The sequence below is a fragment of the Puma concolor genome, chromosome D1, assembly GCF_028749965.1.
Source record: "Puma concolor isolate L17-30 chromosome D1, mPumCon1.1.hap2, whole genome shotgun sequence".
In the NCBI taxonomy this organism is placed as follows: domain Eukaryota; kingdom Metazoa; phylum Chordata; class Mammalia; order Carnivora; family Felidae; genus Puma; species Puma concolor.
The window spans coordinates 52,183,277-52,198,287 of record NC_141676.1 but is presented as its reverse complement, the minus strand read 5'-3'; the positions used below and the strand labels follow the sequence as shown (position 1 = coordinate 52,198,287).

General features: G+C 37.3%; 2 protein-coding genes across 2 annotated transcripts; one reads left to right on the top strand and one right to left on the bottom strand.

Moving 5' to 3' along the window:
• Window positions 1-520: 520 nt before the first annotated feature.
• Window positions 521-1,541, top strand: LOC112865318 (olfactory receptor 2AG2-like). The gene has a single exon (XM_025928370.2). The coding sequence runs from the start codon at window positions 609-611 to the stop codon at window positions 1,539-1,541; it is 933 nt and encodes a 310-aa protein (XP_025784155.2). The 5' UTR covers window positions 521-608.
• Window positions 1,542-8,300: 6,759 nt separating this feature from the next.
• Window positions 8,301-9,224, bottom strand: LOC112865230 (olfactory receptor 2D3-like). Its single transcript, XM_025928269.2, has one exon. The coding sequence runs from the start codon at window positions 9,222-9,224 to the stop codon at window positions 8,301-8,303; it is 924 nt and encodes a 307-aa protein (XP_025784054.1).
• Window positions 9,225-15,011: the final 5,787 nt, after the last annotated feature.

The following is a 15,011-nucleotide window of genomic DNA, read 5'->3' as shown; positions in this document are numbered from 1 at the left end:
TATGGAAAATGAAGTGGAAGTGTTTTATTGAAATCACATTTCTGTACCTGCTTTAGAGTTTTATATTCAGAATAGGTCTGTTAGAATACTAACTGGGCATGTAAATCAGTCATCAAACATTATACTTAAACCTAGGTACAAAAATAATCAAGGGCTTATGTATTAGAATATTACTTTCTGGTACATAAGCTACCTTTAAGAGAGGGATAATTTAATCATTCTGGAAAGATACTTCTCCAGGTTTGGTGTCCTGAATAATACTTTCATATATTGACCTCTCAATGTTTAGTTATTACTATGATGCCTGCTCTCCATTTAGATGGTTCTTTCATCAATATGCAATTAAAAGTGTCAGAAACGGAGAGATCAAGAGTTAACGTCAGAGTCCAATAGGAAAGGCAACACCTCATTGTATTCATGATACCTCACAATTCCATGTCCCTGTCTCTTCTGACTTTTCTGGGCTTGGGTACAACGCTCCAAATGTGGCTTTTCCAAATGGGAGTTGGATTCAATTAGAGTCCTGTGATGTTACAAACTAGGGACCACGTTTGCAAAAATTCACCGAGAATGTGTTTGGTTCTAGGCAACTAAAGAAACAATACAGAATGGAGTACTGGAACTCCACCCTGGGCAGTGGCTTTATATTGATGGGGATTCTGAAAGACAGTGGGTCTCCTGAACTGCTCTGTGTCATAATCACAGTCCTGTACATGTTGGCCCTGACCAGCAATGGCCTGCTGCTCTTGGTCATCACAGTGGATTCCCGGCTCCATGTGCCCATGTACCTCCTGCTCGGGCAGCTCTCACTCATGGACCTCCTCTTCACATCTGTTGTCACTCCCAAGGCGCTCATGGATTTTCTGCGCAGTGAAAACACCATCTCCTTTGTGGGCTGTGCCCTTCAGATGTTTCTGGCATTGATGCTGGGTAGTGCAGAGGACCTGCTACTGGCCTTCATGGCCTATGATAGATATGTGGCCATTTGTCATCCTCTGAACTACATGGTCTTCATGAGGCCAAGGGTCTGCTGGCTCATGGTGGCCACAGCATGGATACTGGCATACCTGAATGCTCTAGGACATACCTTCTATACCATGCAGTATCCCTTCTGCAAAGCCCAAAAGATCAGGCACCTGCTCTGTGAGATTCCACCTTTGCTGAAGTTGGCCTGTGCAGATACCTCCAGATATGAACTCTTGGTGTATGTGACAGGGGTGATTTTCCTTTTGCTCCCTCTTTCTGCCATTGTTGCTTCCTATGCACTAATCCTGTTTACCGTGCTTCACATGCCCTCAAATGAGGGGAGGCAGAAAGCCCTAGTCACCTGCTCTTCCCATCTGACTGTGGTTGGGATGTTCTATGGAGCTGCCACATTCATGTATGTCCTGCCCAGTTCCCTCCACAGCCCCAAGCAAGACAACATCACCTCTGTTTTCTACACGGTTGTCACTCCAGCCCTGAACCCCCTTATCTACAGCTTGAGGAATAAGGAAGTCATGGGGGCTTTGAAGAGAGTGCTGGGAAAATACATGCTGTAGACACATTCTACCCTCTAGGGAGAGCTTATGGCTAGCCCTCAAAATTTATTCCTCTTTGAAGTCAGAAGAAATCTGCTAATACTCATGGTGAAAACACTATAACTCAGAGTGTATCTTTTAATAGAAAAATGAAGAAGTGTGACCTGACTTCTGAAATGATTTTGTGTGTTTGTATTTTTACCATTTTACTTTATTTTATTTTTTCAACTACAGTTGACATAGAATGTTACATAGAATGTTAGGTGTGCAACATAGGGACCTGACAAGTCTATACACTATGCTGTGTTCACCACAAATGTAGCTACCATCTGTTACCATACAGCACCATTACAATATCATGGACTGTATTCCCTTTCATCCCCACTGTACCTTTTATCCTGGTGATGTATTCATTCCCAACTGGAAGCTTGTATCTCCCACTCCTCTTGACCCATTTTCACCATCCTTCCATCTGTTCTGGCAACCACCAGTTTATTCTCTGTATCCATGGTCTATTTCTGTTGTTTCTTTGTGTGTTCTTTTGTTTTGTTTTCATTCCATGTATAAGTGAAATCATATGGGATTTGTTTTTTCTGCCTGACTTACTTTACTTAGCATAATACCCTCAAGGTTCATCCATGTTATCACAAATGGCAAGATTTCATTCTTTTTTTATGGCTGATTAATATTCCACTGTATGTGCATGTGTGTTTGTGTGTGTGTGTGTGTGTAACATCTTCTTTATCCATTCATCTATCAACAGGCATGTGGGTTGCTTTCATATCTCAGCTATTGTAAATAATGCTACAATAAAAACAGGGATGTTTATATCTTTATGAATTAGTGTTTTCATTTTCCTTGGATAAGTAGCCAGTAGTAGAACTACTGGATCATATGATATTTCTATTTTGATTTTTTGAGGAATCTCCATACCGTTTCTACAGTGGCTGCACCAATTTATATTCCCATCAGCATTGCACAAAGTTTCTTTTCCTCACGTCCTTGCCAATACTTACTTTTTGTCTTTTTTATTCTAGCATTCTGATGGATTCAAGGTGATATCTCATCATCAAATGCTCTTTTAAGTCTTTTTTCCATCAAGCAATTTATAAGAAATGATCTGTATTCTATTTAAAATTTGCCTACTTCCCCATGTAGCTACCAAGTTGAATGAGACAAGGGACTTTTACCAATTTTGGACATGACCTCTGACTTGAAAGTCCATATTGGACCAACGTATGAACCAAAGAAAAGAAAGTTTCAAGTGGGAAAGCCTAAGCAAGGCCCATATCAAGGGAGCAGACCTTGAGATCTGCACAAATTTTAGACACCTGACCTTGTTAAAAGATCATGTAGGCAACGTAATTAATGCCCAAACTGGTAGTAGTTTGTATGGATTTGTATCATGTTCTAACTTCCTTTCTCCAAACAGTCATTACAGAAACTGACCCACCTGGACCCTCCAACAGGTGTTTTTGTTTGACTTTGTTTTTGATGTGGAAATTTTTTATACTGCCTAAAATCCAAATATTGCTGAAAGGAACAAAATAGAAAGGACATCTCATTAGCAAGGTCCATTGGAAACAATGCTTACTCCTTGGCAGTAAACAGAACAGACAAACAAACAACTGGTTACAGTCTTGAAATGGAGCTAAATTGCAGAGGGTTCATATGCTTAATATGTGTGGATGTGTGAGTCTGTGGATGTGTATTTGTGCTGAAAAGGAGAGGACAACATATCAATTAATATTCTAGTGGCTTAAATATGCTGTACTACTGCCATTTGTTTGTAAGCCTGGAAATACTTAAACAAAATCTGCAGGTTGTTTTGAAGCTTCAAAATAACATGGTTCATCCAAGTGGCACTATTTTGGGGAATATTGCTCTTTTTGGAAATTTGCTAATGCTTTCTCTTTAAAAAATAATAAATAAAAAATTATTAAAAATTAATAAAACAGCACTTTCATCTGTTAAACTAAGGACTTTTTAAAAAATTAATAAAATTAGTGATAGTAAAAACAGGCAAAAACCAACTAAAATCTTACCCAGAGATAACCTCCACACTTTTAGATACATTTTCTTTCATTTTGAAGGCAGGCATGCATTTCACTGAGTTTATATGTGCACATAAAGTACAGATTTTTTTCATTTATTAATACATAGTGAATTTTTCCCCTACATTATTTGGCAGCTGTAAAGAGCAGTGACAAAGAGGCTGGGGTCAGTTGTAGAGTACTGCGGTTCGAATTCAGTATGCCCCCACTAACATAACATTTTCTTAACCTCTCTGTACCTATCTGCAAATCTCTAAGCTGTATATTGGCAGTAATAGTAAGACCTACTTCATAGTCATTGTGAGGATTAAAGAAGTTAGTAAACATAAATGTAGGACATTTAGAATAACACCTGGCATACAATGAGTATTTAATAAATCTTAACTCTTATGTGAATAAGTAGCTTTGAAAATATTTTTATGTAATGACATAACATTACATCATATGGATGCTTTGTAATAGAATTGGCTATTTCATCATTGATATACATCTAGTGTGTGTGTGTAAAAATAGCAATGTTGACCTCTGAGTATGTGATTGATTTTTTCCATCAGAATAAATTCTTGTGAGTGGAATTACTAAAACCAAAGTGAAAATCTATTTAATATTCTTGACATAGAAAGATGAATTAATTTTTTACATATTAAATATTCTGCATTTTTACCAGCAACATATAAGTGTACTTAACCCATTTTCATATTGAGTTGAACAGTTTTTATTAATTTATTAGGTATAAATTTAAATATGTTACTTTAATTTGCATAATAGATGAATTTATATTTTTCTTTTTGAGTTTTTGGAGTTCTTTACAGATTAGGGACACTGATAATTTGTTATGTTTGTGGTAATAACTTTTTATCAGTGTGTTATTTTTCAAATATCTGCATGGTAAGGATTTGTAGACACAGAAGTACTGAAAATATTTGTGTAGTGAAATCTATCCATCTTTTTCTTTTCTGTTTTCTTTAAGTAATTTTACTGCTAGGATGTAATTTTCTACTCTCTCTTTAGGTAACAATTTATATATTTTATTTTTTCTTCATAATTTTATAATTTGTATTTAACTTTTAGAATAAGTTTCTAATTTATCTTGATATGGTGAGGTTTTAACTTTTTTCAAAGTTGTCATTTTCGTTTTTTTTAATGTTTATTTATTTTTGAGAGAACCAGAGAGAGACAGAGAGAGAGAGGGTTGGGGGGAGGGGCAGAGAGAGAGGGAGACACAGAATCCAAAGCAGGCTGCAGGCTCTGTGCTGTCAGCACAGAGCCTGACTCAGGGCTCGAACTCACAAGCCCTGAGATCATGACCTGAGCTGAAGTCAGACGCTCAACAAACTGAGCCACCCAGGTGCCCCCAAAGTTGCCCTTTTCTTTACAATAATTCTTTTCCATGAATTTATTTTTTAAATCATGTATTATGTCTCATAAACATAGTATTAAGGTACATTTCTTGGCTATCTGTTCAGTTCTAGCTTCTTTCTCTCCTTACTCTTTCTAAGGATATTTGATTCTGTCATCTACACCTCAAAAACCCATTGGTAATTTGATCATGAATATATTCAACTGGTAAAGTAACTTGTAATTTAGGATTTTTTGCAGTACTCAGCTGTGCCTTCCAGAACATAGTATATACTACTCCACCTTCTGAACTCAATCTTCTTTCCTTTCTGAAAATGACTCTTTCACACCTCAGTCTCAGCTGATTATCTTACCCCATATGTACTTAACTTGGAATAGAATGTGGAGTGTGGGGTAAGAAAGAGAAGAGAAATAAGAAAGGCCAGCCCCTTATCTTTTTCTCTTCAAACCTCCCACCCACGTGTATGTACCTGTATGTTCATGTTTGGTTTCCCCCTTTACAACTATCTATTAAAGGCTGACCCCTTCACTAGTATTTCACCTACCAAAGATTTTGTTCCTGCAGAGTCTCTTTAATCTTAAACCATTTTCTTCTTCTCTTCTGGATCATAATCACAGGGATACAAGTATGCTCTGATTATCCCATCATAAAGAACCCCTTCTGATCTCCAAGTAATATTCCATTGTGTATATATATGTATATTTACCACATCTTTCTTATACATTCATATGTGGATGGACATTGGGGCTTTTTCCATAATTTGGCTATTGTCGATAGTGCTGCTATAAACACTGGGGTGCATGTGCTCATTTGAATGAGCATTTTTTTATCCTTTGGATAAGTACCTAGTAGTGAAATTACTGGGTTGTAGGGTAGTTCTATTTTTAATTTTTTGAGGAACCTCATACTGTTTTCCAGAGTGGCTGAACCAGTTTGCATTCCCACTAATGGTGTAAGTGGGTTCCCCATTCTCTGCATCCTTGCCAACATCTCTTGTTTCCTGAGATGTTAATTTTGGCAATTCTGACAAGCGGGAGGTGGTATCTCATTGGGGCTTTGATTTGTATTTTCCTGATGATGAGTGATGTTGAGCATCTTTTCATGTGCCTGTTAGCCATCTGTATGTCTTCTTCGGGGGCACCTGGCTGGCTCAGTCAGTTAAGTGTCTCACTCTTGGTTTCATCTTAGGTCATGATCTCATGGCTTTGTGGGTTCAAACCCCACATCAGGCGCTGTGCTGGCAGTGTAGATCCTGCTTGGGATTCTCTCTCTCTCTCTCTCTCTCCCTCTCTCTCTTCCCTTCCCCCACTTACACTGTCTCTGTCTTTCTCAAAATAAATAAACTTTAAAGAAAAAAAACCCTTGTATGTCTTCTTTGGAAAAATGTCTATTCATGTCTTCTGCCTATTTCTTCACGGACTTATTTGCTTTTTGGGTGTTGACTCTGAGAAGTTCTTTATAGATTTGGGATACTAGCCCTTTGTCAGATATGTTCTTTGCAAATATCTTCTCCCATTTAGTAGGTTGTCTTTTAGTATTGTGGATTGCTTCCTTCGCTGTACAAAAGCTTTTTATTTTGATGAAGTCCCAATAGTTTATTTTTGCTTTTGTTTCCCATCCTCAGGAGACATTTCCAGTAAGAAGTTGCTACAGCGATGTCAAAGAGGTTGCTGCCTGTTTTCTGTTCTAGGATTTTGATGGTTCCCTGTCTCACATTTAGGTCTTTAATTCATTTTGATTTCTTTTTGTGTATGGTGTAGGACAGTGGTCCAGTTTCATTCTTTTGCATGTTTCTGTCCAGTTTTCCCAGCATCATTTGTTGAAGAACCTTTTTTTTTCTATTGGATATTCTTTCCTTCTTTGTCAAAGATTAATTGACCATATAGTTGTGAGTTAATTTCTGGGTTTTCTATTCTGTTCTATTGATCTACATATCTGTTTTGTGCCAGTTCCACACTGTCTTGATCACTATACCTTTGGGGTATTTGTTTTGTTGTTTTTCTTTTAATGTTTATTTATTTATTTGGTGGGGGGGGGCAGGCACAAGGGACAGAAAGGGAAACCTAACATGTGAAGCAGGCTCCATGATGAGATCATGACCTGAGCAAAAATCATATACTCAACCAACTGAGCCACACTGGTGCCCTGATCACTACACCTTTATAGTATAACTTGAAGTCCAGAATTGTGATGCCTCCAGCCTTCCTTTTCTTTTTCAAGGTTGCTTGGCTCTGCCAGGTCTTTTGTGGTTCCATACCAATTTTAGGATTGTTTGTTCTAACTCTGTGAAAAATGCTGTTGGTATTTTGATAGGGATGTCATTAAATGTGTAGATTGCTTCGGGTGGTATAGGCATTTTAACAATATTTGTTCTTCCAATCCACAAGCATGAAATGTTTTCCCATTTCTTTGTGTCATCTGCAATTTCTTTCATGACTGTCCTATTGTTTTCAGAGTACAGATCTTTTACCTGTTTGGTTAGGTTTATTCCTAGGTATGTTATGGGTTTTGGTACATTTGTAAATGGGATTGATTCCTTGATTTCTCTTTTTGCCTCTTCATTATTGGTGTATAGAAATGCAACAGATTTCTGTACATTGATTTTGTATTCTGCAACTTACTGAATCATATATCTGTTCTAACAATTTTTTGGTAGAGTCTTTGGGTTTTTCTGTACAAAGTATCATGTCATCTGTAAATAGTGAAAGTTTGACTTCTTCCTTGCTGATTTGGATGCCTTTTATTTCTTTCTAAAAAATTTTACTTAAATTCCAGGGGCGCCTAGGTGGCTCAGTCGGTTGAGCATCTGACTTTGGCCCAGGTCATGATCTCGTGGTTCATGAGTTCAAGCCATGCATCAGGCTCTGTGCTGACAGCTCAGAGCCTGGAGCCTGCTTTGGATTCTGTGTCTCTCTCTCTCTGCCCCTCCCCCACTCCGTGCACATGCTCGCTCTCTCTCTCTCTCTCTCTCTGTCTCTCAAAAATAAACAAACAAACATTATAAAAAAGATTTTACTTAAATTCCAGTTAGTTAACATATAGTGGTAATATTAATTTCAAGTGTACAATTTGGTGATTCAAAACTTATAACACCTAGGGCTCATTACAAGTGCACTCCTTAATCCCCATCACTATTTAACCCATCCTCCCACCCAAACCCCCTTCTATATTTCTTTCCTTTGTCTATCAATATGCCTTGCTTTGAATAGGCAATTAACTAAATTTTCTTAGAATAGATATAGGAAAATAGGAGAAGGAAAAGAAGTGGAGGAATGGGATGAAAATGGGAAAAGTTTATAAGAAAATCACTTCTCTCTACATCTTTAAAATTCTCATCATGATTAAAGATCCTCACCTTAAAAGAGACTATTTTGCAGTCACTCTCCTGAGAGCCCCTTTGACATCCTTGTTTCTCAGACTATAAATGATCGGGTTCAGCATGGGTGTCACTGCTGAGTAGAACACAGAGATCATTTTATCCCTTTCATTCATTATCTTGGAGTTTGGCCTCATATAGGCAAATATTGCTGAGCCATAGAAGAGGACAACAACAATGAGATGGGAGCCACAGGTAGAGAAAGCCTTGAATCTCCCCTCCCCAGACTGCATTTGGATCACAGCGGAGATAATATTCCAGTAGGAGACAAGGATCAGGCAGACAGGAGCTAGGAGGATGACCACGCCCATTGCAAAGATGGCCATTTCTGTGCTATAGGTATTTGTGGAAGCCAGCTTCAGGAGGGCAGGAGGTTCACAAAAAAAGTGGTTAATGATATTGTTCCCTTGATAGGGCAGACACAGTGTGAATGTGGTATCCACTAGAGATACTAACGCTCCACTGACCCAGGACCCTAAGGCCAGCTGGACACATAACCAATGTGTCATGATGGAAGAGTAGTGCAAGGGCTTACAGACAGCCACATACCGGTCATAGGACATCACCGCCAGCAGTGCGCACTCTGTACACCCAACCAGAAGTAAAACAAATATTTGAGTTGAGCATCCAGCAAAGGAAATGGTTTTCCTCTTTGCCAGGAAGTGGACTAGCACCTGGGGCACTGTGGTGGTAGAGAAACAGAGATCAGCAAAGGACAAGTTTCTAAGGAAAAAGTACATGGGTGTGTGGAGTCTGGAGTCTGTGTGGATGAGCACAATGATAAGCAGATTTCCCAGTACAGTCAGCAGGTAGATGATCAGAAAAAGGAAGAAGAGCAGGAGTTGTGTGTGTGGATCCTGTGAAAGGCCCAGGAAGACAAATTCAGTCACATAGGTTTGGTTTTCTTCTCCCATGAAAATTTATTACTGTTTATAGGTCAGCACCAAGAAAAGAAACACATATTGATCAGTTATTAAAAAAAATGTATCTGGGTAACTTAGGTATTTTATTAATCAGCATTAGAACTGAGCTATTAATTTCTATTTCTTGGCAGATTCCATATGTCAGAAGACCGAGCTCTCTTTTTGCTCAGTAGTTTTTTTTTTTTTTTTTTTTTTTTTTAATTTTTTTTCAACATTTATTTTTGGGACAGAGAGAGACAGAGCATGAACAGGGGAGGGGCAGAGAGAGAGGGAGACACAGAATCGGAAACAGGCTCCAGGCTCTGAGCCATCAGCCCAGAGCCCGACGCGGGGCTCGAACTCAGGGACCGCGAGATCGTGACGCTTAACCGACTGCGCCACCCAGGCACCCCTGTTCAGTAGTTTTGACAGATGAAAGTCATTTCTGATTTTCTATCCCCTTGAGTCTTTTAGTTGCACCAGAGTTGAACCAGAGGTTCAGAAATCATCCTGAATATGCTACATGACCAAACCTTAGCAGGACTACTTATGGTCCTGACAAGACTATAGTGCCGCTCACAGTGCATCCTTCCTTTGATGTAGGTTTGGGAGCAAACAAATTGATGCTGCTTTAAACCAGTTCGATTGTTATGCTGAAAACTGTGTGATAACATTTGTGAAGGCTGATTTTTTTTCATTATTTTTGCAAAATAATCCTAAAGAAGCACTCTGAGCAATGAATGGGAAGTTAAAGGAAGATGTAGTAGTCTGTGATCCTGGCCCTTAAATAAATCTTCCCTCATTTGTTTTCAGCGTGAAGAGGGTACCCAGGAACATCGGTAGAAATCACTGCCTCAGTGGTTGTTGCACTTAGTAGCGTCCTTTAAATATGTCTTAATCTGTTCTCCACACATAATCTCTCTTTACATAAGGTCCTTGGGCAATAACAATACTAATTATAATGTGTTGGGCCCTGTCCTGATGCCATCATTGTTTCTTTACACTTATTTTAAATCTTCTGTTCATCTAAGGAGGTTATCATCCCCAGTATATAGATGATGAAACAAAGACTCAGAAAAAATTTTACGCTTTCTCACTCTTTCTGTAATCTGCAATTCTTTTTCTTTCTTACTCAAAAACTCATTGTAAAGAAGGTTAAACTTTCACCCAATTGTTTCTGCCTATTTCCCACATCCACTCCTAAAAGACAGATCCATAGACCTTCGTTTTATGAGTTTAAGAGCTAATCCACTATGGCAGAGCTATCTGTAGGCACAAAAATAACAGTCAGGCATATATGAACAGATATTTTAAAATAATTTTGGGGGATCTTGCCCAAAGGAAAATGGAAAGAATTAAAGGAACAAGTCTTCAGAAAAGTGATACAAGTTATTTGTAAATTACTTGATTGTATACCTTTAAAAAATCAAAGGGAGGAGCGCCTGGGTGGCCCAGTCGGTTAAGTGTCTGGCTCTTGATTTCAACTCAGGTCATGATCTCATGGTTTGTGTGATGCAACCCTCCGATGGGCTCTGCCCTGACAGCATGGAGCCTACTTGGGATTCTCTCTTTCCCTCTCTCTCTGCCCCTCCTCTGCTTTTGCCACCCTCTCTCTCTTTCTCTCTCTCAAAATAAACAAATAACCTCTAAAATAAAAAAAAAATTAAAATTAAAAGATGCAATTTGAGTTTATGATAACCAGTAAGAAATGTGATCTTGTACAAGGTCAGTCTTGTACAACTGAACAGTCTTGTGTTATATACCAAAATAAACAAGTAGAAATCTTAGCAAAAAAAAATTCCTCCACAGTGGCTTAAACTTAGCAAAGTGTACACCTAAGAAGTATTCATGATCTATTTGAAGAAAATCATGAAACACGATATCTAATTTTGTAAACAAAACAGCATAGTCTTATCAAGGTGTTCATTTTGCCCAAATTAATTCATAAATGCACTGAAATTCCAACCAAGTTCACAGAAGACTTTTTGTAAGGGAATTTAATAATCTTATTCTGCATTTTAAATAGATGACTAATTCTATGATAGAAAATGAAGTGTGGAAAAGAAAAATTAGGGGATATAGGGAACACATTCTACCAGATATAAAATATATAGTAAATTTTATCTCCCTTATTAATATAGTGTATACTGAGCAAGCATAAAACACTTAACTAATAAATATAAAACTGAAATAAATAAATATTTATTAATAAATAAATATCCTAATATGTATGAAAATTTAATATATGGTAAAGGTGGCATCTTAAATAAGTGTATTTACTTAACAAAGGCCATGGGACAATTACTTATGCTTTTTAGAACATCATGGATACATGTTTATATATACATATAATGTAAGTATAAGCAATAATTAATTCCGAATGTTAATGATCTAATTTTTAAAAACATCTAAGTTTTTTTTTTTTTATTTTTTTTTTCAACGTTTTTATTTATTTTTGGGACAGAGAGAGACAGAGCATGAACGGGGGAGGGGCAGAGAGAGAGGGAGACACAGAATCGGAAACAGGCTCCAGGCTCTGAGCCATCAGCCCAGAGCCTGACGCGGGGCTCGAACTCCCGGACCGCGAGATCGTGACCTGGCTGAAGTTGGACGCTTAACCGACTGCGCCACCCAGGCGCCCCGAAGTTTTTTTTTTTTTAATGAAAATTGGTAGTCTGTCATCTTCCTATCTATCATGTGTTTATCCATCCATCTAATCTTTGGGTCATAAAGGCTTTCCTAAACATGCACCAAAAGAGAGAGAGAGAATGAGAGAGAAAGAAAGAAAAAAAAGAAATAGTAAAGGAAAATACTAACAACACTGACAATTTAAACCGTAAGAGACTCTTAACGCTAGAGAACAAACTGAGGGTTGATGGAGTTAGGTGGGGGGGGGGGGGGGGGGGATCGGTTAAATGGATGACAGGTACTAAGGAGGGCATTTGTGATAAGCACTGCGTGTTGTATGTAAGTGATGAATCACTGAATTCTGCTCCTGAAGCCAATATTGCACTGTCTGTTAACTAACTAGAACTTAAATAAAAAATTTTAGGGGTGACTGGGTGGCTCAGTCAGTTAAGTGTCCGACTTCAGCTCAGGTCATGATCTCACTGTGAGTCCAAGCCCCTCATAAGGCCCTGTGATGACATCTCAGAGCCTGGAGCCTGCTTCAGGTTATGTGTCTCCCTCTCTCTTACCCACCCCCCCCACCGCCCCTGCTCGCACTGTCTCTCTTTCTCTCTCTCTCTCTCAAAAATAAATAAGCATAAAAATAACTTTAAAACTAAACTAAATAAATATATTTTAAAATAAAATCTGATGATTTAAAAATATCAGATTTCTATTTAGTAGACCACTATAAACAAAATAAAATAAATAAATCTAAGTATTTTCAAAAACTTAAAATTTTTCTATTATTCCTAATATAGAAAGACTTCTTAAAATCAATAATAAAAGATATATAACCCATTAGAAAAATGGATGAAGGTTTTAAATATCCCATTCACAGAAGTAAGTAAAAGTGAACAATAAACACGAAACAAAAACATGCACATTAAAACAAGACAAGATACCGTATTTTGCTTAGAGATAAAATTTAAGAAGGTATAACATACAAGTTTAGTGATATAACAAGATGATTATGATAAGTTATTAAATGTAAGGAAAGCTATTTGACTTTATATGTGATGTATCATTTTTTTACACGTTTATTTATTATTGAGAGACAGAGCATGAACAGGGGAGGGGCAGAGAGAGAGGGAGACACAGAATCAGAAGCAGGCTCCAGGTTCTAAGCTGTCAGCACAGAGCCCAATGCGGGGCTCGGGCTCACAAACTGCAGAATTATGACCTGAGCCGAAGTCAGATGCTTAACCAACTGAGCCACCCAGCCACCCCTGTGATGTATCATTTTAATCTTTTAAACGGAGTGTGAAGGTGTATGTATATTTGTATGTACATGTGTATTTGCAGTATGTATTTATTTCCATGGGCATTTCTCCTGCTGTGAGAGTCCATTGCTCGGGACTTGTCAGTTGTAAGGAAACAGCACAGTTCACTGATTGGGAATGCAGGTTCTACCACTAAACTGGAGGGTTTGAATTCAGCTTTTGTGGTTGATGGGTGACCAATAGAGAATTACTTAGCTTTTCTGTGTCTAGTTTTTCTCATCTGTGAGCTGGTGATACAAATAAAACATATAGTTTTTATGTAAGGAGTAAATAAAATATAGCCATTTAAAGAATTTCGGACAGTAAACAAGGCTAGCTCATAATATTATGTAATATCCCATTGTACTAAAGGGATCATGGCCTAGATCCCTAGATCCCTGCATGTTAGGAAAACAGCTGTTAAGGAGAAAGCATAGGAACACATGGCTGCAGTGTTTGAGGAGGATGCTTATTCTCACTGTTTTCACCCTTTGGATTCTTTTTTTTTTTTTTTTTCCCTTAGTTGTGACCAGGTAGTTTTATATATTTATATAAATTTGCACATTTTGGAAAACTTCCAAACAAGTTCTACTTTGGGCTTTGGAGGGCCTATGGTAGACAGCCATGGGTCATTAAAAAAAAAAAAAAAAGAAACAGGAAGACAAATTAGGTACATCTAAATATATTGAGAATTTTTTTATAGGAAAACCTCTGAATAAAGAAATATTTACAATAATCTTCTCAGGCAGTTTTTGTTTTCCTTGTAACTCTCACTGTGGTCACATAAACACAGTGGTCCCCTTGTTTCCATTTATTTTCTGTGGCTATTACTATGATATATACAAGTTAATAATAATAATGTAACAAATATGGTGACAGATCAAACAAACAAATAAAAATGAAGAGGACAACAGATTACATCTGCCGTGACAGGATGGAGGTTGAAACAACAAAGTTCCAGCTAACTGGAATATTAATATATTACTATTATATATAAAATAGTATATATTATTATATATTAATATTAATATATTTTATTAGCATGAAAATACCTTTGCATTCTTTTGCTCTTTGTTCATCCTTTGGGACTGGAACTGTGTTGCTCCAAGTTTCAATGTTGAGGCCAAATGTGATAGGAGAGCCTTCTAAAGTATATGGAATGAAAGGCAAAGATAAACATTGGTTTAATTTAATGATGTTAACAACAAGGTAAATATAGTTAATGCATATATGCTGAACTATACATAAAAGTGGCTGAGTGGTAAATTCAGTGGCTGAATGGTTATAACAAAAGTGGCTGAGTGGTTATTTTTTTTAGCACAATTTCAAAAAGTGATTTTTCCTTGGGAAAAAAAAAGAGAAAAGCAGCACAATCTCCCTTGATCATACTATGCCTTGTATTCCTTATTATCTAACTTTTGCTTATATTTTTGTTACTGAATTATCAAATACATGTTAAACACTACTATTTCTACTTTTTATCACCATTGACTCTTCAAATCTTTTCAGTATCATTTTTATTGCCATGACTGCAATGAAACCAAGGACACTCTTTTATCCATGCAATGACCTTTTCTCCCAACGCATATCCTTGTCAATTATGGCATTTTGCATAATTTAACTATAAATATTTCTTAAAACCTCTCCTTTCTTTTATGTAAGACTATCTCACTGCTTTTCTTCTTGTTTCTACTATATCTTAATCATGTACTCTAAACCCCATTCTCAAGTTGTTAACTTCTGATTTCTTCTTCTGGTTGTCTACATCCCATGTGGGAGAACAAATCACACACACACGCACACACACACACACACACGCACACACACATACACACACACACTGCAAATGATACTACTATTAAAATTGTGA